This window comes from Cervus canadensis, chromosome 1 (assembly GCF_019320065.1).
Source record: "Cervus canadensis isolate Bull #8, Minnesota chromosome 1, ASM1932006v1, whole genome shotgun sequence".
NCBI lineage: Eukaryota > Metazoa > Chordata > Mammalia > Artiodactyla > Cervidae > Cervus > Cervus canadensis.
The window spans coordinates 48,817,112-48,836,261 of record NC_057386.1 but is presented as its reverse complement, the minus strand read 5'-3'; the positions used below and the strand labels follow the sequence as shown (position 1 = coordinate 48,836,261).

General features: G+C 38.7%; 1 protein-coding gene across 1 annotated transcript in view; it reads left to right on the top strand.

Moving 5' to 3' along the window:
- The window catches only part of BRIP1 (BRCA1 interacting helicase 1), a 187,215-nt gene that overhangs the window by 65,421 nt on the left and 102,644 nt on the right, over positions 1 to 19,150 (top strand). The window contains exon 11 of the mRNA XM_043482291.1: positions 16,570 to 16,724. Coding sequence (XP_043338226.1) covers positions 16,570 to 16,724 — 155 coding nt within the window. The remainder of the gene's footprint in view (positions 1 to 16,569; positions 16,725 to 19,150) is intronic.

Sequence of the window (19,150 nt, the reverse complement as noted above, 5' to 3'; positions counted from 1 at the left end):
TGCATATCTGAGGTTATTGATATTTCTCCCAGCAATCTTGATGCTAGCTTGTACTTTGTCCAGTCCATCATTTCTCAGGATGTACTGTGCATATAGGTTAAATAAGCAGGGTGACAATATACAGCCTTGATGTACTCCTTTCCCCATTTGGAACCAGTCTGTTGTTCCATGTCCAGTTCTAACCATTCATTGCTTCCTGACCTGCATACAGATTTCTCAGGAGGCAGGTCCGGTGGTCTGGAATTCCTGTCTCTTGAAGAATTTTCCACAGTTTGTTGTGATCCACACAGTCAGAAGCTTTGGCGTAGTCAATGAAGCAGAAGTAGATGTTTTTCTGGAACTCTGTTGCTTTTTTGATGATCTAGCAGAGGTTGGCAATTTGATCTCTGGTTCCTCTGTCTTTTCTAAATGAAGCTTGAACATCTGAAAGTTCACGGTTTGCGTATTGTTGAAGCCTGGAATTTCCTGCTTCATGTACTGTTGAAGCTAATCTTGTTAGCAACCAAGAACTTGAATTATTGCTATGAAACTCCTCACCAAATCCTCCCAAGTTGGGACACACAGTTTTTTGGGGTTTCAAGCCTACTCTCTCTCCCTTTGCCTGCAAAGCAATTAAACTATTTTTCCTATTTCACCTAAAACTGTCTCCAAGGTTCAATTTGGCATCAGTGCACAGAGGCTGATCTTTTGGCATGAGAATCAGTTTGTCAGTATTCATGAAGCATCTTGGTGGGATTTTTATTGGACTACATTGAATCTATTGATCAATCTGGGAAGAACTGACATTTGAACAATATTGAGTTTCTTATCCACTAACATGGAGCATCTCCATTTATTTAGATCATCTTTGATTTCTTTTATCAGAGTTTTATAGTTTTTCTCTTCATTTTCTCTCTTTTTTTTTAAGGCAGTGTAACTTTTAAAGAATGTATTTTTGGCTGCATTGAGTCTTTGTTGCTGCAGATGGGCTTTCTCTAGTAGCGAGGAATGTAGGCTGCTCTCCAGGTGAGGTGTGTGGGCTTCTCACTCTGGGGCTTGTCTTGAAGAGCTCAGGCTGTAGGGCACGTGGGCTCAGTAGCTGGCACTCGGGCTCAGTAGTTGTGACGCAGGGGCTTAGTTCGCCCACAGCGTGTAGAATCTTTACAGACCAGGGATTGTACCTGTGTCCCCTGCACTGGCAGGCAGATTCTTAACCACTGGACCACCAGGGAAGTGCCCTCATATGGTTTTTTTTTTTAATTTGGCTGTGTCAGGTCTTAGTTGTGGCACATGGGATCTTCCTTTCTTGCATCATGCAGGATCTTTTGTTGCAGCATGAGGATGCTCTAGTTATAGAGTATGGGCTCTGGAGTGCTTGGGCTCAATAGTTGCAGCAGGTGGTCTTAGTTGCCCTGCAACATGTGGGACCTCAGTTTCTTGACCAGGGATCAAACCAGTGTCCCTTGTGTTGCAAGGCAGGTTCTTAACTACTGGACCACCATGTAGTGAGGGAAGTCCCTCCTTATATAGTTTTAAAGAGATTTTTGAACCAAAAACAGTTAAAAACTATTGCTAACAGAAGTAGCATTCTGGACTTAAGAGTATTTTTTAAAATTTATTTTTATTGAAGTGAAGTTGCTTTACAATGGTATATGAGTATTCCAAATATATTTTAATCTGATTGTATTTATAATTTTTGCTCTGAACTTTTAAAGTGCAGCATACCATAAGTATTTGGTATGATATGATACTTTTTCATTTTTTTGCACAAGCTTTTTGCATTCTACAGATTTTTCATATCAGTAGTAAAATGGATTGAATAAATTGTGAGATATTCATATAGTAGACTACTATACAGCAGTTTTTAAAAAAATGAACCACTGCCGCCACAACTGTGTGAATGAATCTTACAGACATTATGTTGTATAAGAGAAACCAGCACAAAAGAGTACAAACTGTATGATTTCATTTTTATGAAATTTAAGGACAAACATAATTATGCTAGTAGAAATCAGAATACTGGTTACTTCTGTGCAGGGATAAGGAGTAGTTTGGACTGAGAAAGGGACACAGGGGAACTTTCTGAAATTTGAGGAATTTTTTTTTTTTTTTTTAGGAATATTTTGAATCCTGATTTAGTTTTAGTTACACAAGTGTGCATATGTATGTGTGTGTGCTTGTGTTTAATGACCAGTACACTTAAGATTAGTGCACTCTATAAAAAAAAAAACAACAAATAAAACATATTTCAAAGGAAAAAACTTGAAAAATACAGTAAGGTACAAAGACAGAAAAGACTTGTAAACATAAAAATGTTTATTAGTAGCATTTAGGTCTGTCTGTACCTTGTCTTCTATGTGTGTATTTGCTTAACATAAATTAATTTTTGAGATGTAATTTTTTAACCTCCTCATTTAGTAGTATGCTATGAGTACTTTCCTATTTAAATAAAATTTTTTTCACATGATTTCTAGTTGCACTGTAGCATTTTTGTGAGTGCACAAATTGTAAATTATTTTTAATCTGGCATTGACATATAAGTTGTTGCCAGTTTCCCTCCAATAAGAAAAGGTTCTAATATCAACATCCTTGAAAATACATCTTTGTATATATTTCTGACTGTTTCCTTTATATATTCTAAATATTAATTCTTTGTTGCTTATTGTGTTGCATGTATTATTCTTATGTCTATGGTTTGTTTATGGTGTCTTTTTCGGAGAAGAAAATGGCAACCCACTCCAGTATTTTTTTTTTTAAATTTATATGTTTTTTAATATAAATGTATTTATTTTAATTGGAGGCTAATTACTTTACAATATTATAGTGGTTTTGTCATACATTGACATGAATCCACCACGGGTGTACATGTGTTCCCCATCCTGAACCCCCCTCCCATCTCCCTCCGCATCCCATCCCCCTGGGTCATCCCAGTGCACAAGCCCCGAGCACCCTGTCTCATGCATCAAACCTGGACTGGTGATTCGTTTCACATATGATAATTTACATGTTTCAATGCCATTCTCCCAAATCATCCCACCCTCGCCCTCTCCCACAGAGTCCAAAAGACTGTTCTATACCTCTGTGTCTCTTTTGCTGTCTCACATATAGGGTTATTGTTACCATCTTTCTAAATTACATATATATGCGTTAGTATACTGTATTGGTGTTTTTCTCTCTGGCTTACTTCACTCTGTATAATAGGCTCTAGTTTCATCCACCTCGTTAAAACTGATTCAAATGTATTCTTTTTAATGGCTGAGTAATATTCCATGGTGTATGTGTACCAAGCTTTCTTATCCATTCATCTGCTGATGGACACCTAGGTTGCTTCCATGTCCTGGCTAGTATAAACAGTGCTGCGATGAACATTGGGGTACACTTGTCTCTTTCAGTTCTGGTTTCCTTGGTGTGTATTCCCAGTAGTGGGATTGCTGGGTCGTATGGCAGTTCTATTTCCAGTTTTTTAAGGAATCTCCACACTGTTCTCCATAGTGGCTGTACTAGTTTGATTCCCAACAGTGTCAGAGGGTCCCCTTTTCTCCACACCCTCTCCAGCATTTATTGCTTGTAGACTTTTGGATAGCAGCCATTCTGACTGGTGTGAAATGGTATCTCATTGTGGTTTTAATTTGCACTTCTCTGATAATGAGTGATGTTGAGCATCTTTTCATGTGTTTGTTAGCCATCTGTGTGTCTTCTTTGGAGAAATGTCTGTTTAGTTCTTTGGCCCATTTTTTGATTGGGTCATTTATTTTTCTGGAATTGAACTGCAGGAGTTGCTTGTATATTTTTGAGATTAATTCTTTGTCAGTTGCTTCATTTGCTGTTATTTTCTCCCATTCTGAAGGCTGTCTTTTCACTTTGTTTATAGTTTCCTTTGTTGTGCAAAAGCTTTTAAGTTTAATTAGGTCCCATTTGTTTAGTTTTGCTTTTATTTCCAATATTCTGGTAGGTGGGTCGTAGAGGATCCTGCTGTGATTCATGTCGGAGAGTGTTTTGCCTGTGTTTTCCTCTAGGAGTTTTATAGTTTCTGGTCTTACATTTAGATCTTTAATCCATTTTGAGCTTATTTTTGTGTATGGTGTTAGAAAGTGTTCTAGTTTCATTCTTTTACAAGTGGTTGACCAGTTTTCCCAGCACCACTTGTTAAAGAGTTTGTCTTTTCTCTATTGTATATTCTTGCCTCCTTTGTCAAAGATAAGGTGTTCATAGGTGCATGGATTTATCTTTGGGCTTTCTATTTTGTTCCATTGATCTATATTTCTGTCTTTGTGCCAGTACCATACTGTCTTGATGACTGTGGCTTTGTCGTAGAGCCTGAAGTCAGGCAGGTTGATTCCTGAAGTTCCATTCTTCTTTCTCAAGATTGCTTTGGCTATTCAAGGTTTTTTTGTATTTCCGTACAAATTGTGAAGTTATTTGTTCTAGTTCTGTGAAAAATATCGTTGGTAGCTTGATAGGGATTGCATTGAATCTATAGATTGCTTTGGGTAGTATACTTATTTTCACTATATTGATTCTTCCGGTCCATGAACGTGGTATATTTCTCCATCTGTTTGTGTCCTCTTTGATTTCTTTCACCAGTGTTTTATAGCTTTCTATATATAGGTCTTTTGTTTCTTTAGGTAGATATATTCCTAAGTATTTTATTCTTTTCATTGCAGTGGTGAATGGAATCATTTCCTTAATTTCTCTTTCTGTTTTCTCATTGTTAGTGTATAGGAATGCAAGGGATTTCTGTGTGTTAATTTTATATCCTGCAACTTTACTATATTCATTGATTAGCTCTAGTAATTTTCCAGTGGAGTCTTTAGGGTTTTCTTTGTAGAGGATCATGTCATCTGCAAACAGTGAGAGTTTTATTCTTCTTTTCCAGTCTGGATTCCTTTTATTTCTTTTTCTGCTCTGATTGCTGTGTCCAAAACTTCTAAAACTATGTTGAATAGTAGTGGTGAGTGTGGGCACCCTTGTCTTGTTCCTGACTTTATGGGAAATGCTTTCAATTTTTCACCATTGAGGATAATGTTTGCTGTGGGTTTGTCATATATAGCTTTTATTATGTTGAGGTATGCTTCTTCTATTCCTGCTTTCTGGAGGGTTTTTATCATAAATGGATGTTGAATTTTGTCAAAGGTTTTCTCTATCTATTGAGATAACCATATGGTTTTTATCTTTCAATTTGTTAATGTGGTGTATTACATTGATTGATTTGAGGATATTGAAGAATCCTTGCATCCCTGGGATAAAGCCCACTTGGTCATGATGTATGATCTTTTTAATATGTTGTTGGATTCTGTTTGCTAGAATTTTGTTAAGGATTTTTGCATCTATGTTCATCAGTGATACTGGTGTGTAGTTTTCTTTTTTTGCGGCATCTTTGTCTGGTTTTGGTATTAGGGTGATGGTGGTTTCACAGAATGAGTTTGGAAGTTTACCTTCCTCTGCAATTTTCTGGAAGTTTAAGAAGGCTATGTGTTAGCTCTTCTCTAAATTTTTGGTAGAATTCAGCTGTGAAGCTGTCTGGTCCTGGTCTTTTGTTTGCTGGAAGATTTCTGATTACAGTTTGAATTTCCGTGCTTGTGATGGGTCTGTTAAGATTTTCTATTTCTTTCTGGTTTAGTTTTGGAAAGTTGTACTTTTCTAAGAATTTGTCCATTTCTTCCAAGTTGTCCATTTTATTGGCATATAGTTGATGATAGTAGTCTCTTATGATCCTTTGTATTTCAGTGTTGTCTGTTGTGATCTCTCCATTTTTATTTCTAATTTTGTTGATTTGATTCTTCTCCCTTTGTTTCTTGATGAGCCTGGCTAATGGTTTGTCAATTTATCTTCTCAAAGAACCAGATTTTTGCTATTGTCTCTTTTGTTTCTTTTGCTTTTATTTATGCTCTAATTTTTAAGATTTCTTTCCTTCTGCTAACCCTGGGGATCTTCATTTATTCCTTTTCAAGTTGCTTTAGGTGTAGAGTTAGGTTATTTATTTGACCTTTTTCATGTTTCTTGAGGTAAGCCTGTATTGCTATGAACCTTCCCCTTGGCACTCCTTTTACAGTGTCCCATAGTTTTGGTGGTGGTGTGTTTTCATTTTCATTCGTTTCTATGCAAATTTTGATTTCTTTTTTCATTTCTTCTGTGACTTGTTGGTTATTCAGCAGCGTGTTGTTCAGCCTCCATATGTTGGAATTTTTAATAGTTTTTCTCCTGTAATTTAGATCTAATCTTACTGCATTATGGTCAGAAAAGATGCTTGGAATGATTTCAATTGTTTTCAATTTACCAAGGCTAGGTTTATGGCCCAGGATGTGATCTATCCTGGAGAATGTTCCATGTGCATTTGAGAAAAAGGTGAAATTGATTGTTTTGGGTTGAAATGTCCTATAGATATCAATTAGGTCTAACTGGTCTATTGTATCATTTAAAGTTTGTGTTTCCTTGTTAATTTTCTGTTTAGTTGATCTATCCATAGGTGTGAGTGGGGTATTAAAGTCTCCCACTATTATTGTGTTGTTGTTAATTTCCCCTTTCATGCTTGTTAGCATTTGTCTTACATATTGCAGTGCTCCTGTGTTGGGTGCATATATATTTATGATTGTTATTTCTTCTTTGATTGATCCTTTGATCATTATATAGTGTCCTTCTTTGTCTCTTTTCACAGCCTTTGTTTTAAAGTCTATTTTATCTGATATAAGTATTGCTATTCCTGCTTTCTTTTGGTGTCTATTTGTGTGGAATATCTTTTCCAGCCCTTCACTTTCAGTTTGTATGTGTCCCTTGTTTCAAGGTGGGTCTCTTGTAGACAACATGTATAGGGGTCTTGTTTATGTATCCATTCAGCCAGTCTTTGTCTTTTGGTTGGGGCATTCAGCCCACTTACATTTAGGGTAATTATTGATAGGTATGATCCCATTGCCATTTACTTTGTTGTTTTGGGTTCAACTTTATATACCTTTTCTGTGTTTCCTGTCTAGAGAAGATCCTTTAGCATTTGTTGAAGAGCTGGTTTGGTGGTGCTGAATTCTCTCAGTTTTTGCTTGTCTGTAAAGCTTTTGATTTCTTCTTCATATTTAAATGAGATCCTTGCTGTGTACAGTAATCTGGGCTGTAGCTTTTTTTCTTTCATCACTTTAAGTATGTCTTGCCATTCCCTTCTGGCCTGAAGAGTTTCTTTTGAAAGATCAGCTGTTATCATTATGGGAATCCCCTTGTGTGTTATTTGTTGTTTTTCCCTTGCTGCTTTTAATATTTGTTCTTTGTGTTTGATCTTTGTTAAATTTGATTAATATGTGTCTTGGGGTGTTTTGCCTTGGGTGTATCCTGTTTGGGACTCTCTGGGTTTTTTGGACTTGGGTGATTATTTCCTTCCCCATTTTAGGGAAGTTTCAACTATTATCTCCTCAAGTATTTTCTCATGGCCTTTCTTTTTGTCTTCTTCTTCTGAGACTCCTATGATTAGAATGTTGGGGCGTTTCACATTGTCCCAGAGGTCTCTGAGGTTGTCCTCATTTCTTTTCATTCTTTTTTCTTTTTTCCTCTCTGTTTCATTTATTTCTACCATTCTATCTTCTACCTCACTAATCCTATCTTCTGCCTCTGTTATTCTACTGATGGTTCCCTCCAGAGTGTTTTTGATCTCATTTATTGCATTATTCATTATATATTGACTCTTTTTTATTCTAGGTCATTGTTAAACATTTCTTACATCTTCTCAATCCTTGTCTCCAGGCTATTTATCTGTAACTCCATTTTGTTTTCAAGATTTTGGATCATTTTCACTATCATTATTCAGGTAGATTCCCTATCTCCTTCCTCTTTGGTTTGGTTTGGTGGGCATTTATCCTGTTCTATTACCTGCTGGGTATTTCTCTGCCTTTTCATCTTGTTTATATTGCTGTGTTTGGGGTGGCCTTTCTGTATGCTGGCAGTTTGTGGTTCTTCTTTATTGTGGAGGTTCCTCGCTATGGGTGGGGTTGGGCGGGTGGCTTGTCATGGTTTTCTGGTTAGGGAAGCTTGTGTCGGTGTTCTGGTGGTTGGAGCTGGATTTTTTCTCTCTGGAGTGCAATGAAGTGTCCAGTCGTGAGTTTTGAGATGTCAGTGGGTTTGGTGTGGCTTTGAGCAGCCTGTATGTTGAAGCTCAGGGCTATGTTCCTATGTTACAGGAGAATTTGTGTGGTATGTCTTGCCCTGGAACTTGTTGGCCCTTGGGTGGTGGTTGGTTTCAGTGTAGGTATGGAGGCGTTTGATGAGCTCCTATCGATTAATGTTCCCTGGAGTCAGGAGTTCTCTGGTGTTCTCAGGATTTGGACTTAAGCCTCCTGCCTCTGGTTTTCAGTATTATTCTTACAGTAGACTCAAGACTTCTCCATCTATACAGCACCAATGATAAAACATCTAGGCTAGTGATGAAAAGTTTCTCCACAGTGAGGGACACCTGGAGAGGTACACAGAGTTACATGGAGAAGAGAAGAGGGAGGAGGGAGATAGAGGTGACCAGGAGGAGCAGAGGGGGAATCAAAAGGGGAGAGAGCAAGCTAGCCAGTAATCACTTCCCTGTGTGCTCTCCACAGTCTGGACCCCTCAGAGATGTTCATGGTGTTACACAGAGAAGAGAAGAGGGAGGAAGGAGACCGAGGTGGCCAGGAGGATAAAAGGGGGAATCAAAAGGGGAGAGAGCAAGCTAGCCAGTAATCAGTTCCCTAAGTGTTCTCCACAGCCCAGAACACACAAAGATTCACAGAGTTGGGTAGAGAAGAGAAGGGGGAGGGAGGAGATAGAGGCGACCTGGTGGAGAAAAAGGAGAGTCTAAAGGGGGAGAAAGTAATCAGGCCAGTGATCTCACTCCCAAGTAAAAATGGGTACTGAAGATTGGGTTCTTAAAGGTACAAAGTTGATAACAAATATCAAAAAGCAAAGATTAAAAATCTAGAGTAGAGGTTAGATTCTCAAAAATACAATATTAAAAAAAAGAAAGTCACAAAAATTATAAAGTGTATACATAAAGTTTGTTTTAAAAATAGGGTCTTTTTTTTTTGCAAGGCAATAGTAGGTTATAAAAATGAAAATTAAAGGAGTAATAGAGGACTTAAAAGTAAAAAAAGTTTAAAAAATGATAATAGTAAAAATATATCTAGGACTTTCTCTGGAGCTGTTGCGGACAGTTTGGGGTCAGTTCATTTTCAGAGAGTTCCCTGATCGGGCTTATACTTCTCAAGATCTATAGGCCCCTTCCTATGTAGTCAGTGCTGACTGCGGGGTTTTAATCTGTTGTACCTGTCACTTCCAAAGTGATTCCCTCTGTTTATTTTAGCTTCCTCTGTTTGCTGGTCTCTTCAGTGTCTAATTTCCGCCCTGACACAAGGGGGCAAAGGTGGTCACTGTTTTAGGCTCAGTTGTACAGTGGTGCTGTGGGGAGGGAGGACCACTGCAAACAAACATCCCTGGCGTGTGTGGGGAGCGCTCGCAGTGTCAGCCACACTGGGCTTGCCCCCGCTCACGGCGCGTGCGCTTTCCCGGTCTACACTGCTCAGGCTCCAGGTTGCTCTGCCAGGGAACTGCATGAGGCAGGCCCTGGGTTGGGTGCACTTCCCAGGTCTAAGCTGCTCAGGTTCAGGTTCTCGGGTACTCCACAAAGGCGCAGACTTGATTGGGCCTGCGCTTTGTGCCCTTCCCAGGTCCAAGCCGCTCAGGTGACCAGGTGCTTGGCGAGCTCAGTCACCCCCAGTTGGAGGTTGCATCTTACCGCCTCCCCCGTCCCAGCCGCTCCGTTTTCTGGGTGTACAACCCGCGCGCCTTCTCAGGTGTGCTGTGTGTCTCTTCTGGGGAGCTGATCTCTGGCTGCGACCCTCGCAGCGGATGTCGACTGTTCAGAATCCCAAGAAGTCTTGGTTAGCAACGAAGCCTGCTCGCAGTTTGGTAGAGGATGCCTCTCTGGGGCCGTGATTGCCCCCTTCTGGCTGGCTGCCCTCGCCTGCCTGTCTCCTGCAGGGGATGGGCCGGTCTGCAGCCGGCTAGCTCTGCTCAGTCCTTTGTTCTGTGAGTGGGCCGGCAGTGTCTTAGGTTAGGGCTTTCCTCGGGATAGTTATCCACAGTTGGGTTGCTATCTCAAGTTAGTACCCTCAGATTGCCCTCGGGGGCCCGGTCCTTACCCTAAGCAATGCAGCCTGCGCCTCCCTGTCCAGTCCCTGCTTGCTAGTGGCAGATGTGAGCGTCTGGGCTGCTGCTCTGCTGGGAGTTACTGTTAGGCACGTAATCTGTGGGTTTTACTTATTTATTTATTTATTTATCCTCCCAGTTATGTTGCTCTCTGAGATTCCAAGACTCGCCAGAGACCCACTGGTGAGAGTGTTTCCTGGTGTTTGGAAACTTCTCTCTTTTTTAAGACTCCCTTCCGAGGACGGATCTCCATCCCTACCTCTTTTGCCTCTCTTTTTATCTTTTATATTTTGTCCTACCTCCTTTCGAAGACAATGGACTGCCTTTCTAGGTGCCTGATGTCCTCTGCCAGCACCCAGAAGTTGTTTTGTGAAATTTTCTCAGCGTTCAGATGTTCTTTCCATGAATTTGTTGGGGAGAGAGTGGTTTCCCTGTCCTATTCCTCTGCCATCTTAGGACCGCTCCCCTGCTCCAGTGTTTTTGCCTGGAGAATCCTATGGACAGAGGAGCCTGGTGGGCTGCTGTCCATGGGGTCGCACAGAGTCAGACACGTCTGAAGCGACTTAGCATGCATGCATTGGAGAAGGAAATGGCAACCCATGCCAATATTCTTGCCTGGAGAATCCCAGGGACAGAGGAGCCTGGTTGGCTGCCTTCTATGGGGTTGCATAGAGTCAGACACAACTGAAGCAACTTAGCAGCAGCAGCTAATTTTAGTGCATTCAAATGTATCCATGTTTTTTCTTTTATGAATTATAATATTTGAGTTTAGTTTTAGTTCTTGCCTTCCATGACATTTTTCTTCTAAGAGTGTTAAAGTTTTCTTTTTTAAGAAATGTTTTCAACCACCTGGGAGTCATATTTGTTTATGTTCTGTGGTACAGAATCCATTTTATTTTGTATGAATTTTCTCAGCATCATTTACTAAATAATCCATCTATTTCACTCTGATTGTAATGCCACTTTTTTTCATATATGTGTAAGCTTATTTCTGGACTCTGTTTGTCTAAGTTACATAATTTGTTAGTTACTGTAGCATTAGAAAAATGCTGATGCATGGTAATAAGGCATATCTCATTTTATTTTCCTTTGGAATGATCCTGGCTGTACGTTGCCTTACTCTGCCATTTGAATTTTAGAATGAGCTTATAAATGTCTATGAACAAATCTGTTGGAAGTTTGACTGAAACTGCATTAAATTTATATATTAATTTAGAAAGAATTGACGTATTACAATACGAAGCTTTTCATTCATGAACAAGATATAGTTTTAATCATTTATTATCTCTATATATCTTTCAATAGAATTTTGTAATTTTTAGAAGTCTTATTTGCTTTTGGTTAGATTTATTCCTGAGAAGTTATAAAGTTTCTATTTCTTTTTCAAATGGTATAATTAAAAATTGCTTTTTCTGATTCTTATCAGTATATAAAAATGGTAATTGATTTGAGATATAATTCACATACCATAAAATTTACCCTTTAGAATATACAATTCAGTGGTTTGTCCTGTAGTCACAGAATTATGCAAGTATCAATGCTGTCTCATTTCAGAATATTTTTGTCACCTCAGAAAGAAATCTTATACCCGTTAGCAGTCATTCCCATTTGTTCTTACCCCACATCCTGAAAACCTCTAATGCACTTTCTGTTTCTGTGAATCTACCTGTTATTGTGACTGCCTTCTTTCACTTTGCATAATGTTCTCAGGGTTCATCTATGTTGTAGGATGTATCAATACTTCATTCCTTTTTATTTCCAAATAATTTTAGATTTTATGAAGTTACTGTACTTTGTTTATCCATTATCAGTTGTTTCTACTTTTTGGCTGTTATAAACAACGCAACTATGACCATTCATACACAGATTTTTGTGCAACATATATTTTCAGTTCTGTTTGGTATGTACTTAAGAGTAAAATTCCTGGTCCACAAAGTAACTCTGTGTTTAACTTTTTAAGGAACTGCCAAACTTTTCCATAGGGGCTGTACCATTTTACAATCTGATCAGCCATGTACAAGGATTCTGATTTTTTCCACATTCTCACGAACACTTGTTTTCATATCTCTTTTATTATAATCTTAATAGGAAGAATGCAGTGATATCTCAAGATGATTTTCTTTTCTTTTCCCGAATGACTCATAATGGCAAACAGTTTTTCAGCTGCTTATAGTGCATTAATATATATTTGGAGAAATCTGTATTCAAATCCTTTGCCCATTCTGAAATTGAGTTGTCTTTTATTGTTGATTGTTTAAGTTCTTTCTGTATTCTGGGTATGAACAACATACTGGATATATGATTTGCAAATATTTTTTCTCATTTCATAGATGCAGTAGTATTTTTACTTATTTTAAATTAGGTTAGGGAGATTTCCTTTGATCCTAAAAAATTCATCATTGTGATTATTGAATTGTTTAGAAGTTAATTTTTACCACAGTAATGTAGCAAAATGGCTGTCTGAGGATGCCTTACAAATAGCTGTGAAAAGAAGGGAAGCAAAAAGCAAAGGAGAAAAGGAAAGATATACTCATTCGAATGCAGAGTTCCAAAGAATAGCAAGGAGAGATAAGAAAGCCTTCCTCAGCGATCAATGCAAAGAAATAGAGGAAAACAACAGAATGGGAAAGACTAGAGATCTCTTCAAGAAAATTAGAGATCCCAAGGGAACATTTCATGCAAAGAAGGGCTCAATAAAGGACAGAAATGGTATGGACCTAACAGAAGCAGAAGATATTAAGAGGAGGTGGCAAGAATACTCAGAAGAACTGTACAAAAAAGATCCTCACGACCCAGATAATCACAGTGGTATGATCACTTCACCTAGAGCCAGACATCCTGGAATGTGAAGTCAAGTGGGCCTTAGGAAGCATCACTATGAACAAAGCTAGTGGAGATTATGGAATTCCTGTTGAGCTATTTCAAATCCTGAAAGATGATGCTGTGAAAGTGCTGCGCTCAATATGCCAGCAAATTTGGAAAACTCAGCCCTGACCACAGGACTGGAAAAGGTCCGTTTTCATTCCAATCCCAAAGAATACTCAAACTACTGCCCAATTGCACTCATCTCACACACTAGTAAAGTAATGCTCAAAATTCTCCAAGCCAGGCTTCAACAATACGTGAACCGTGAGCTTCCAGATGTTCAAGCTGGTTTTAGAAAAGGCAGAGGAACCAGAGATCAAATTGCCAACATCTGCTGGATCATCAAAAAAGCAAGAGAGTTCCAGGAAAACATCTATTTCTGCTTTATTGACTACGCCAAAGCCTTTGACTGTGTGGATCACAATAAACTGTGGAAAATTCTGAAAGAGATGGGAATACCAGACCACCTGACCTGCCTCTTGAGAAACCTGTATGCAGGTCAGGAAGCAACAGTTAGAACTGGACATGGAACAACAGACTGATTCCAAACAGGAAAATGAGTATGTCAAAGCTATATATTGTCACCCTGCTAATTTAACTTACATGCAGAGTACATCATGAGAAATGCTGGGCTGGAGGAAGCACAAGCTGGAGTCAAGATTGCCAGGAGAAATATCAATAACCTCAGATATGCAGATGACACCACCCTTATGGCAGAAAATGAAGAAGAACTAAAGAGCCTCTTGATGAAAGTGAAAGAGGATGAGTGAAAATGTTGGCTTAAAGCTCAACATTCAGAAAACTAAGATCATGGCATGAAATAGATGGGGAAACAGTGGAAACAGTGTCAGACTTTATTTTTTTGGGGGCTCCAAAATCACTGCCGATGGTGATTGCAGCCATGAAATTAAAAGACACTTACTCTTTGGAAGGAAAGTTATGACCAACCTAGACAGCATATTAAAAAGCAGAGACATTGCTTTGCCAACAAAGGTCCGTCTGGTCAAGGCTATGGTTTTTCCAGTGGTTGTTGTATGTATGTGAGAGTTGTACTATAAAGAAAGCTGAGCGCCGAAGAATTGATGCTTTTGAACTGTGGTGTTGGAGAAGACTCTTGAGAGTCCCTTGGACTGCAAGGAGATCCAACCAGTCCATCCTGAAGGAGATCAGTCCTGGGTGTTCATTGGAAGAACTGATGCTGAAGCTGAAACTCCAGTACTTTGGCCACCTCATGTGAAGAGCTGACTCATTTCAAAAGACCCTGATGCCGGGAGGGATTGAGGTCAGGAGGAGAAGGGGACGACAGAGGATGAGATGGTTGGATGGCATCACCAACACAATGGACATGGGTTTGAATGGACTCTGGGAGTTGGTGAGGGACAGGGAGGCCTGGTGTGTTGCGGTTCATTGGATCGCAAAGAGTTGGACACGACTGAGCGACTGAACCGAAGTGACTGAATGTGTGAACATAATTTAAAAGTCAGTGTTGTGGAGTGATTGTCCTCCAATTAAATAAAATAAGTAAAATTTTTAAAAAGTCAAGAAAAGCATCATCTGCCCTACTTTCAATTTTTACTTTTCAGTGGCTCTTTTAACTCTTCTAATGGTTTCTCTGATAATTAACCTCAATTTTCTAAATAACATGTAGATTCAGCTACTTTTTAGTTTTCAAGTTTTGATATTCTCTATTGATTTCCAGTAAAGTATGGTGAGGATTCAGCTCCTTTATACACACACTTTCTCTCTTTCACAAACACACACACACACTCCCTCTCTTTTCCTCTCTGTCCCTCCCTCTCTGTTTTGTTTTCCTCCTGTCTTCTTTCCCTTTCTTCACGCTCCATTTTTTCAGCATAATTATATTAATATTCACTGTGCATGTCATCATATTTTATGTTATCATAGTTCATAATAGTAAAATCATGTAAGTTGCTTGATTAAATTTTAATACGATTCTAGTTTTACTGTGAAGTAATAATTAGTTGTATGTGTGTGTGTTTCCCCATTTGGTTAGTTTTCTATTTATCTATAAACCTAGCTATCATTGTTTAGGTACCCTAACCAGAGGTAGCCTTAGAGTTGTCTTATGGTTCAGTAGATAGAATTTCATTCAGTCCTTTTATTTTTACTACAGTGCCTTATCGTCAAGAGTTCAGAAATTGCTTAGCTTACGAAGTAAATTGCCAGTTGTCTGCCAGTGTTGGAGAGGAATAGTAGCTTTCATGTAAGGTGTTTCTCAGGGAACTTGATTTTTTTTTTTTAAGAACAGTTTAGTACCTGTCTTTTGTTAATAATTTGTACTGTTGAATTATTCAAGTTCATGTTATCTTTTTTTGTTGTTCTTTATTTTTGAAAAATATTTTTGCAAGGATCTATTGTATAGCACATGGAACTCTGCTCAATTTTATGTGCCAGCCTGGATGGGAGGGAGATTTGGGGGGAGAATGGAGGCACGTGTATGTATGGCTGAGTCCCTTTGCTGGTCACCTGAAACTACCATGATGTTGTTAATCAGCTATACCCCAATACAAAATAAAAAGTTTAAAGTCTGGAAAAATAAAAATAAAAAAATTTTTTTGTATCATTTAATGTTTTGTTCAGTGGAGACTAATTTTACTTTTATAAATGTGTATTATTTCACAATATATCTGGATATTGAAATTTTGTCTTATTTATCCCATTTCCCAATTTTATTTTCATTGATTGTATTGCATCGCTCAATTGCTTAGGCATGTCCAACTCTTTGCAACCCCAGGGATTGTAGCCCACCAGGCTCCTCTGCCCATGGAATTTTCCAGGCAAGAACACTTCAGTGGGATGCCATTTCCTACTCCAGGGAATCTTCCTGACTCAGGGATCAAACCTGAGTCTCTTGTGTCTCCTGTATTAGCAGGCGGGTCTTTACTGCTAGGCTCACTGGGATGTCTTCTTTATCCTATTTCCCCATTTTATTTTCATTGAACACAGATTTTATTGTCAGACATCAGAGTTGTCACCAGTATCTTTTACTGCTTCAACTGAAGCGACTTAGCAGCAGCAGCATTCGGAGTTTTCTCTTTCACAGTGTGGGAAATTTATCTTAATGTCCACACTTCTGTCTTCATTTAAACTTATAAGCCATATAAAAATTAATGAGCCAGTTAGCATACATTTTGTATTTAGCATGTATTCTTTTTTTGATTTTTTTAAAAAAATTTAGTAGTCATGATTCTTAGCATAGGCATAGTCCCTGGAGGTAATTCAGGGATTTAGGTGGCAAATCAGATTTTTAAGCTTTTTAGAAACCATTTTGTACATTTTTATTTAGCCTGTTGCTTTTGAAGGGCACTGAATAAAAGTCTAATTGTCTGAACACATAATGAACCTTCTAAATGTGTTACTTCGTATTTAAATGTCTTTGAAAAGGATTTGAGAATATATGGAAATTCAGAATACATTGTTACCACTTGCATATTAATGTTTGACTAAAATTTCAATTTAATTTGGGTTTTATTAACAGGTTTAAGAATTTTCCTTTTCCTCTCTTTTCCCTCCTCCACCCCTAACCAGTACACTTAATATGGTAATTTCTTACAGGGACATTTTTCTGCTGTCCTTCAAAGAGAAGAAAAAGTCCCATCAATTCATGGTAAAGAGGAGGCAAGAGAAATACCTATTATTAGTGCTTCAACTCAAATAATGCTCAAAGGACTTTTTATGGTGCTTGACTATCTTTTTAGGCAAAATAGCAGGTAAGTAAAGATATCTGGTCTGAATTCTTCCTCTTAAAAATATTAGTGTTACTGGGTGCTAGCTACTAATTTTATGTGAGTACATGGGATAATGATAGACAAGTGGTATAAATATTGCTCTTACTGGCACAGACTCAGTCAACTGATGTTAGTTTTTGTTAATGAATATGAGTATTGAAACGAGTAAATAAATACATTTAATTAATTCAGCCTTAAATTTACAATCTTCTAAGACTAAATTTAAGTCTTCTTTTAAGTATAATTTATATATGTTTCTTCCAGTGTTAGAAAGTTTTATTGTGTAAATCCTCTGTTTAATAAAATGTGAAAGCAGTCAACTTCCCACACACTACTCCTTAAGTTATACTACAACCTGGCTCCAATTTTTTTTAAGATTTTTTTTTTTTTTAATGGCAAAATATCCTGGAGGCTCAGACGGTGAAGAATCTGCCTTCAATGTGGGAGACCTGGGTTCTGTCTCTGGGTTGAGGAGATCCCCTGGAGAAGGGCATGGCAACCCACTCTAGTATTCTTGCCTGGAGAATTCCATGGACAGAGGTGCCTGGTGGACTACAGTCAATGGGGTCGCAAAGTGTCAGACACAACTGAGCGACTGACACAGACACACAGACACACACACACATGACTGAGTGACTAACACACACACATACACACATACACACACATGACTGAGCGACTAACACACACTCATACACACACACGACTGAGTGACTAACACCCACACACATACACACACACACACAACTAAACAACTAACACACACATGACTGAGTGACTCACACACACATAAACACACACACATACACATGACTGAGCGACTAACACACACACACATACACATGACTGAGCGACTACAACACACACACACACACACACACACACGTAATGTAGGGCTTCCCAGGTGGTGCTAGTGGTAAGAACCCGCCTGCCAATGCAGGAGATATAAGAGACAGAAGTTCAATCCCTGGGTTGGGAAGATCCCCTAGAGGAGTGCATGGCAACCTACTCCAGTATTCTTGCCTGGAGAATCCCATGGACAGAGTAGCCTGGTGGGCTGCAGACCATGGGGTTGGATGTGACTGAGGCAACTTAGTATGCATCCACGTATACATAATGTAAAACTGAACAGTTTAAACATTCTAAGTGTACATTTTAATAGCATTAACTGTGGTCACATGGTTGTGCAGCTATACCACTGTCAATTTCCAGAACTTTTTCATAATCCCAAACAGGAACTCTATACCCATGAAACAGTATCTTCCATTTCTCTACCACCATAACCTTTGGTAACCTCTGTCCTACTTTCACCTCTATGGCTTTGCCCTTTTTGGTGTCTCCTTTTGTTTTTAAAGTTAATGCATGTTATAACATACATCATTCTTTTTATGGCTGAATGATATTCTATTAGGGAAACCATTCAATATCACAGTAATCCAAGACTATGCCCCAACCAGTAATGCTGAAGAAGCTGAAGTTGAACGGTTCTGTGAAGACCTACAAGATGTTTTAGAACTAACACCCAAAAAAGATGTCCTTTTCATTATAGGGAACTGGAATGCAAAAGTAGGAAGTCAAGAAACACCTGGAGTAACAGGCAAATTTGGCCTTGGAGTACGAGAATCAAGCAGGGCAAAGGCTGATAGAGTTTTGCCAAGAGAATGTACTGGTCATACCAAACACCCTCTTCCAACAACACAATAGAAGACTCTACACATGGACATCACCAGATGGTCAACACCAAAATCAGATTGATTATATTCTTTGCAGCCAAAGTTGGAGAAGCTATATACAGTCAGCAAAAAACAAGACTGGGAGCTGACTGTGGCTCAGATCGTGAACTCCTTATTGCCAAATTCAGACTTAAATTGAAGAAAGTAGGGAAAACCACTAGACCATTCAGCTGTGACCTAAATCAAATCCCTTATGATTATACAGTGGATGTGAGAAATAGATTTAAGGGACTAGATCTGATAGAGTGCCTGATGAACTATGGACGGAGGTTTGTGACATTGTACAGGAGACAGGGATCAAGACCATCCCCATGGAAAAGAAATGCAAAAAGCAAAATGGCTGTCTGAGGATGCCTTACAAATAGCTGTGAAAAGAAGGGAAGCAAAAAGCAAAGGAGAAAAGGAAAGATATTCCCGTTTGAATGCAGAGTTTCAAAGAATAGCAAGGAGTGATAAGAAAGCCTTCCTCAGCGATCAATGCAAAGAAATAGAGGAAAACAACAGAATGGGAAAGACTAGAGATCTCTTCAAGAAAATTAGAGATACCAAGGGAACATGTCATGCAAAGATGGGCTTGATAAAGGACAGAAATGGTATGGGCCTAACAGAAGCAGAAGATATTAAGAAGAGGTGGCAAGAATACTCAGGAGAACTATACAAAAAAGATCTTCATGA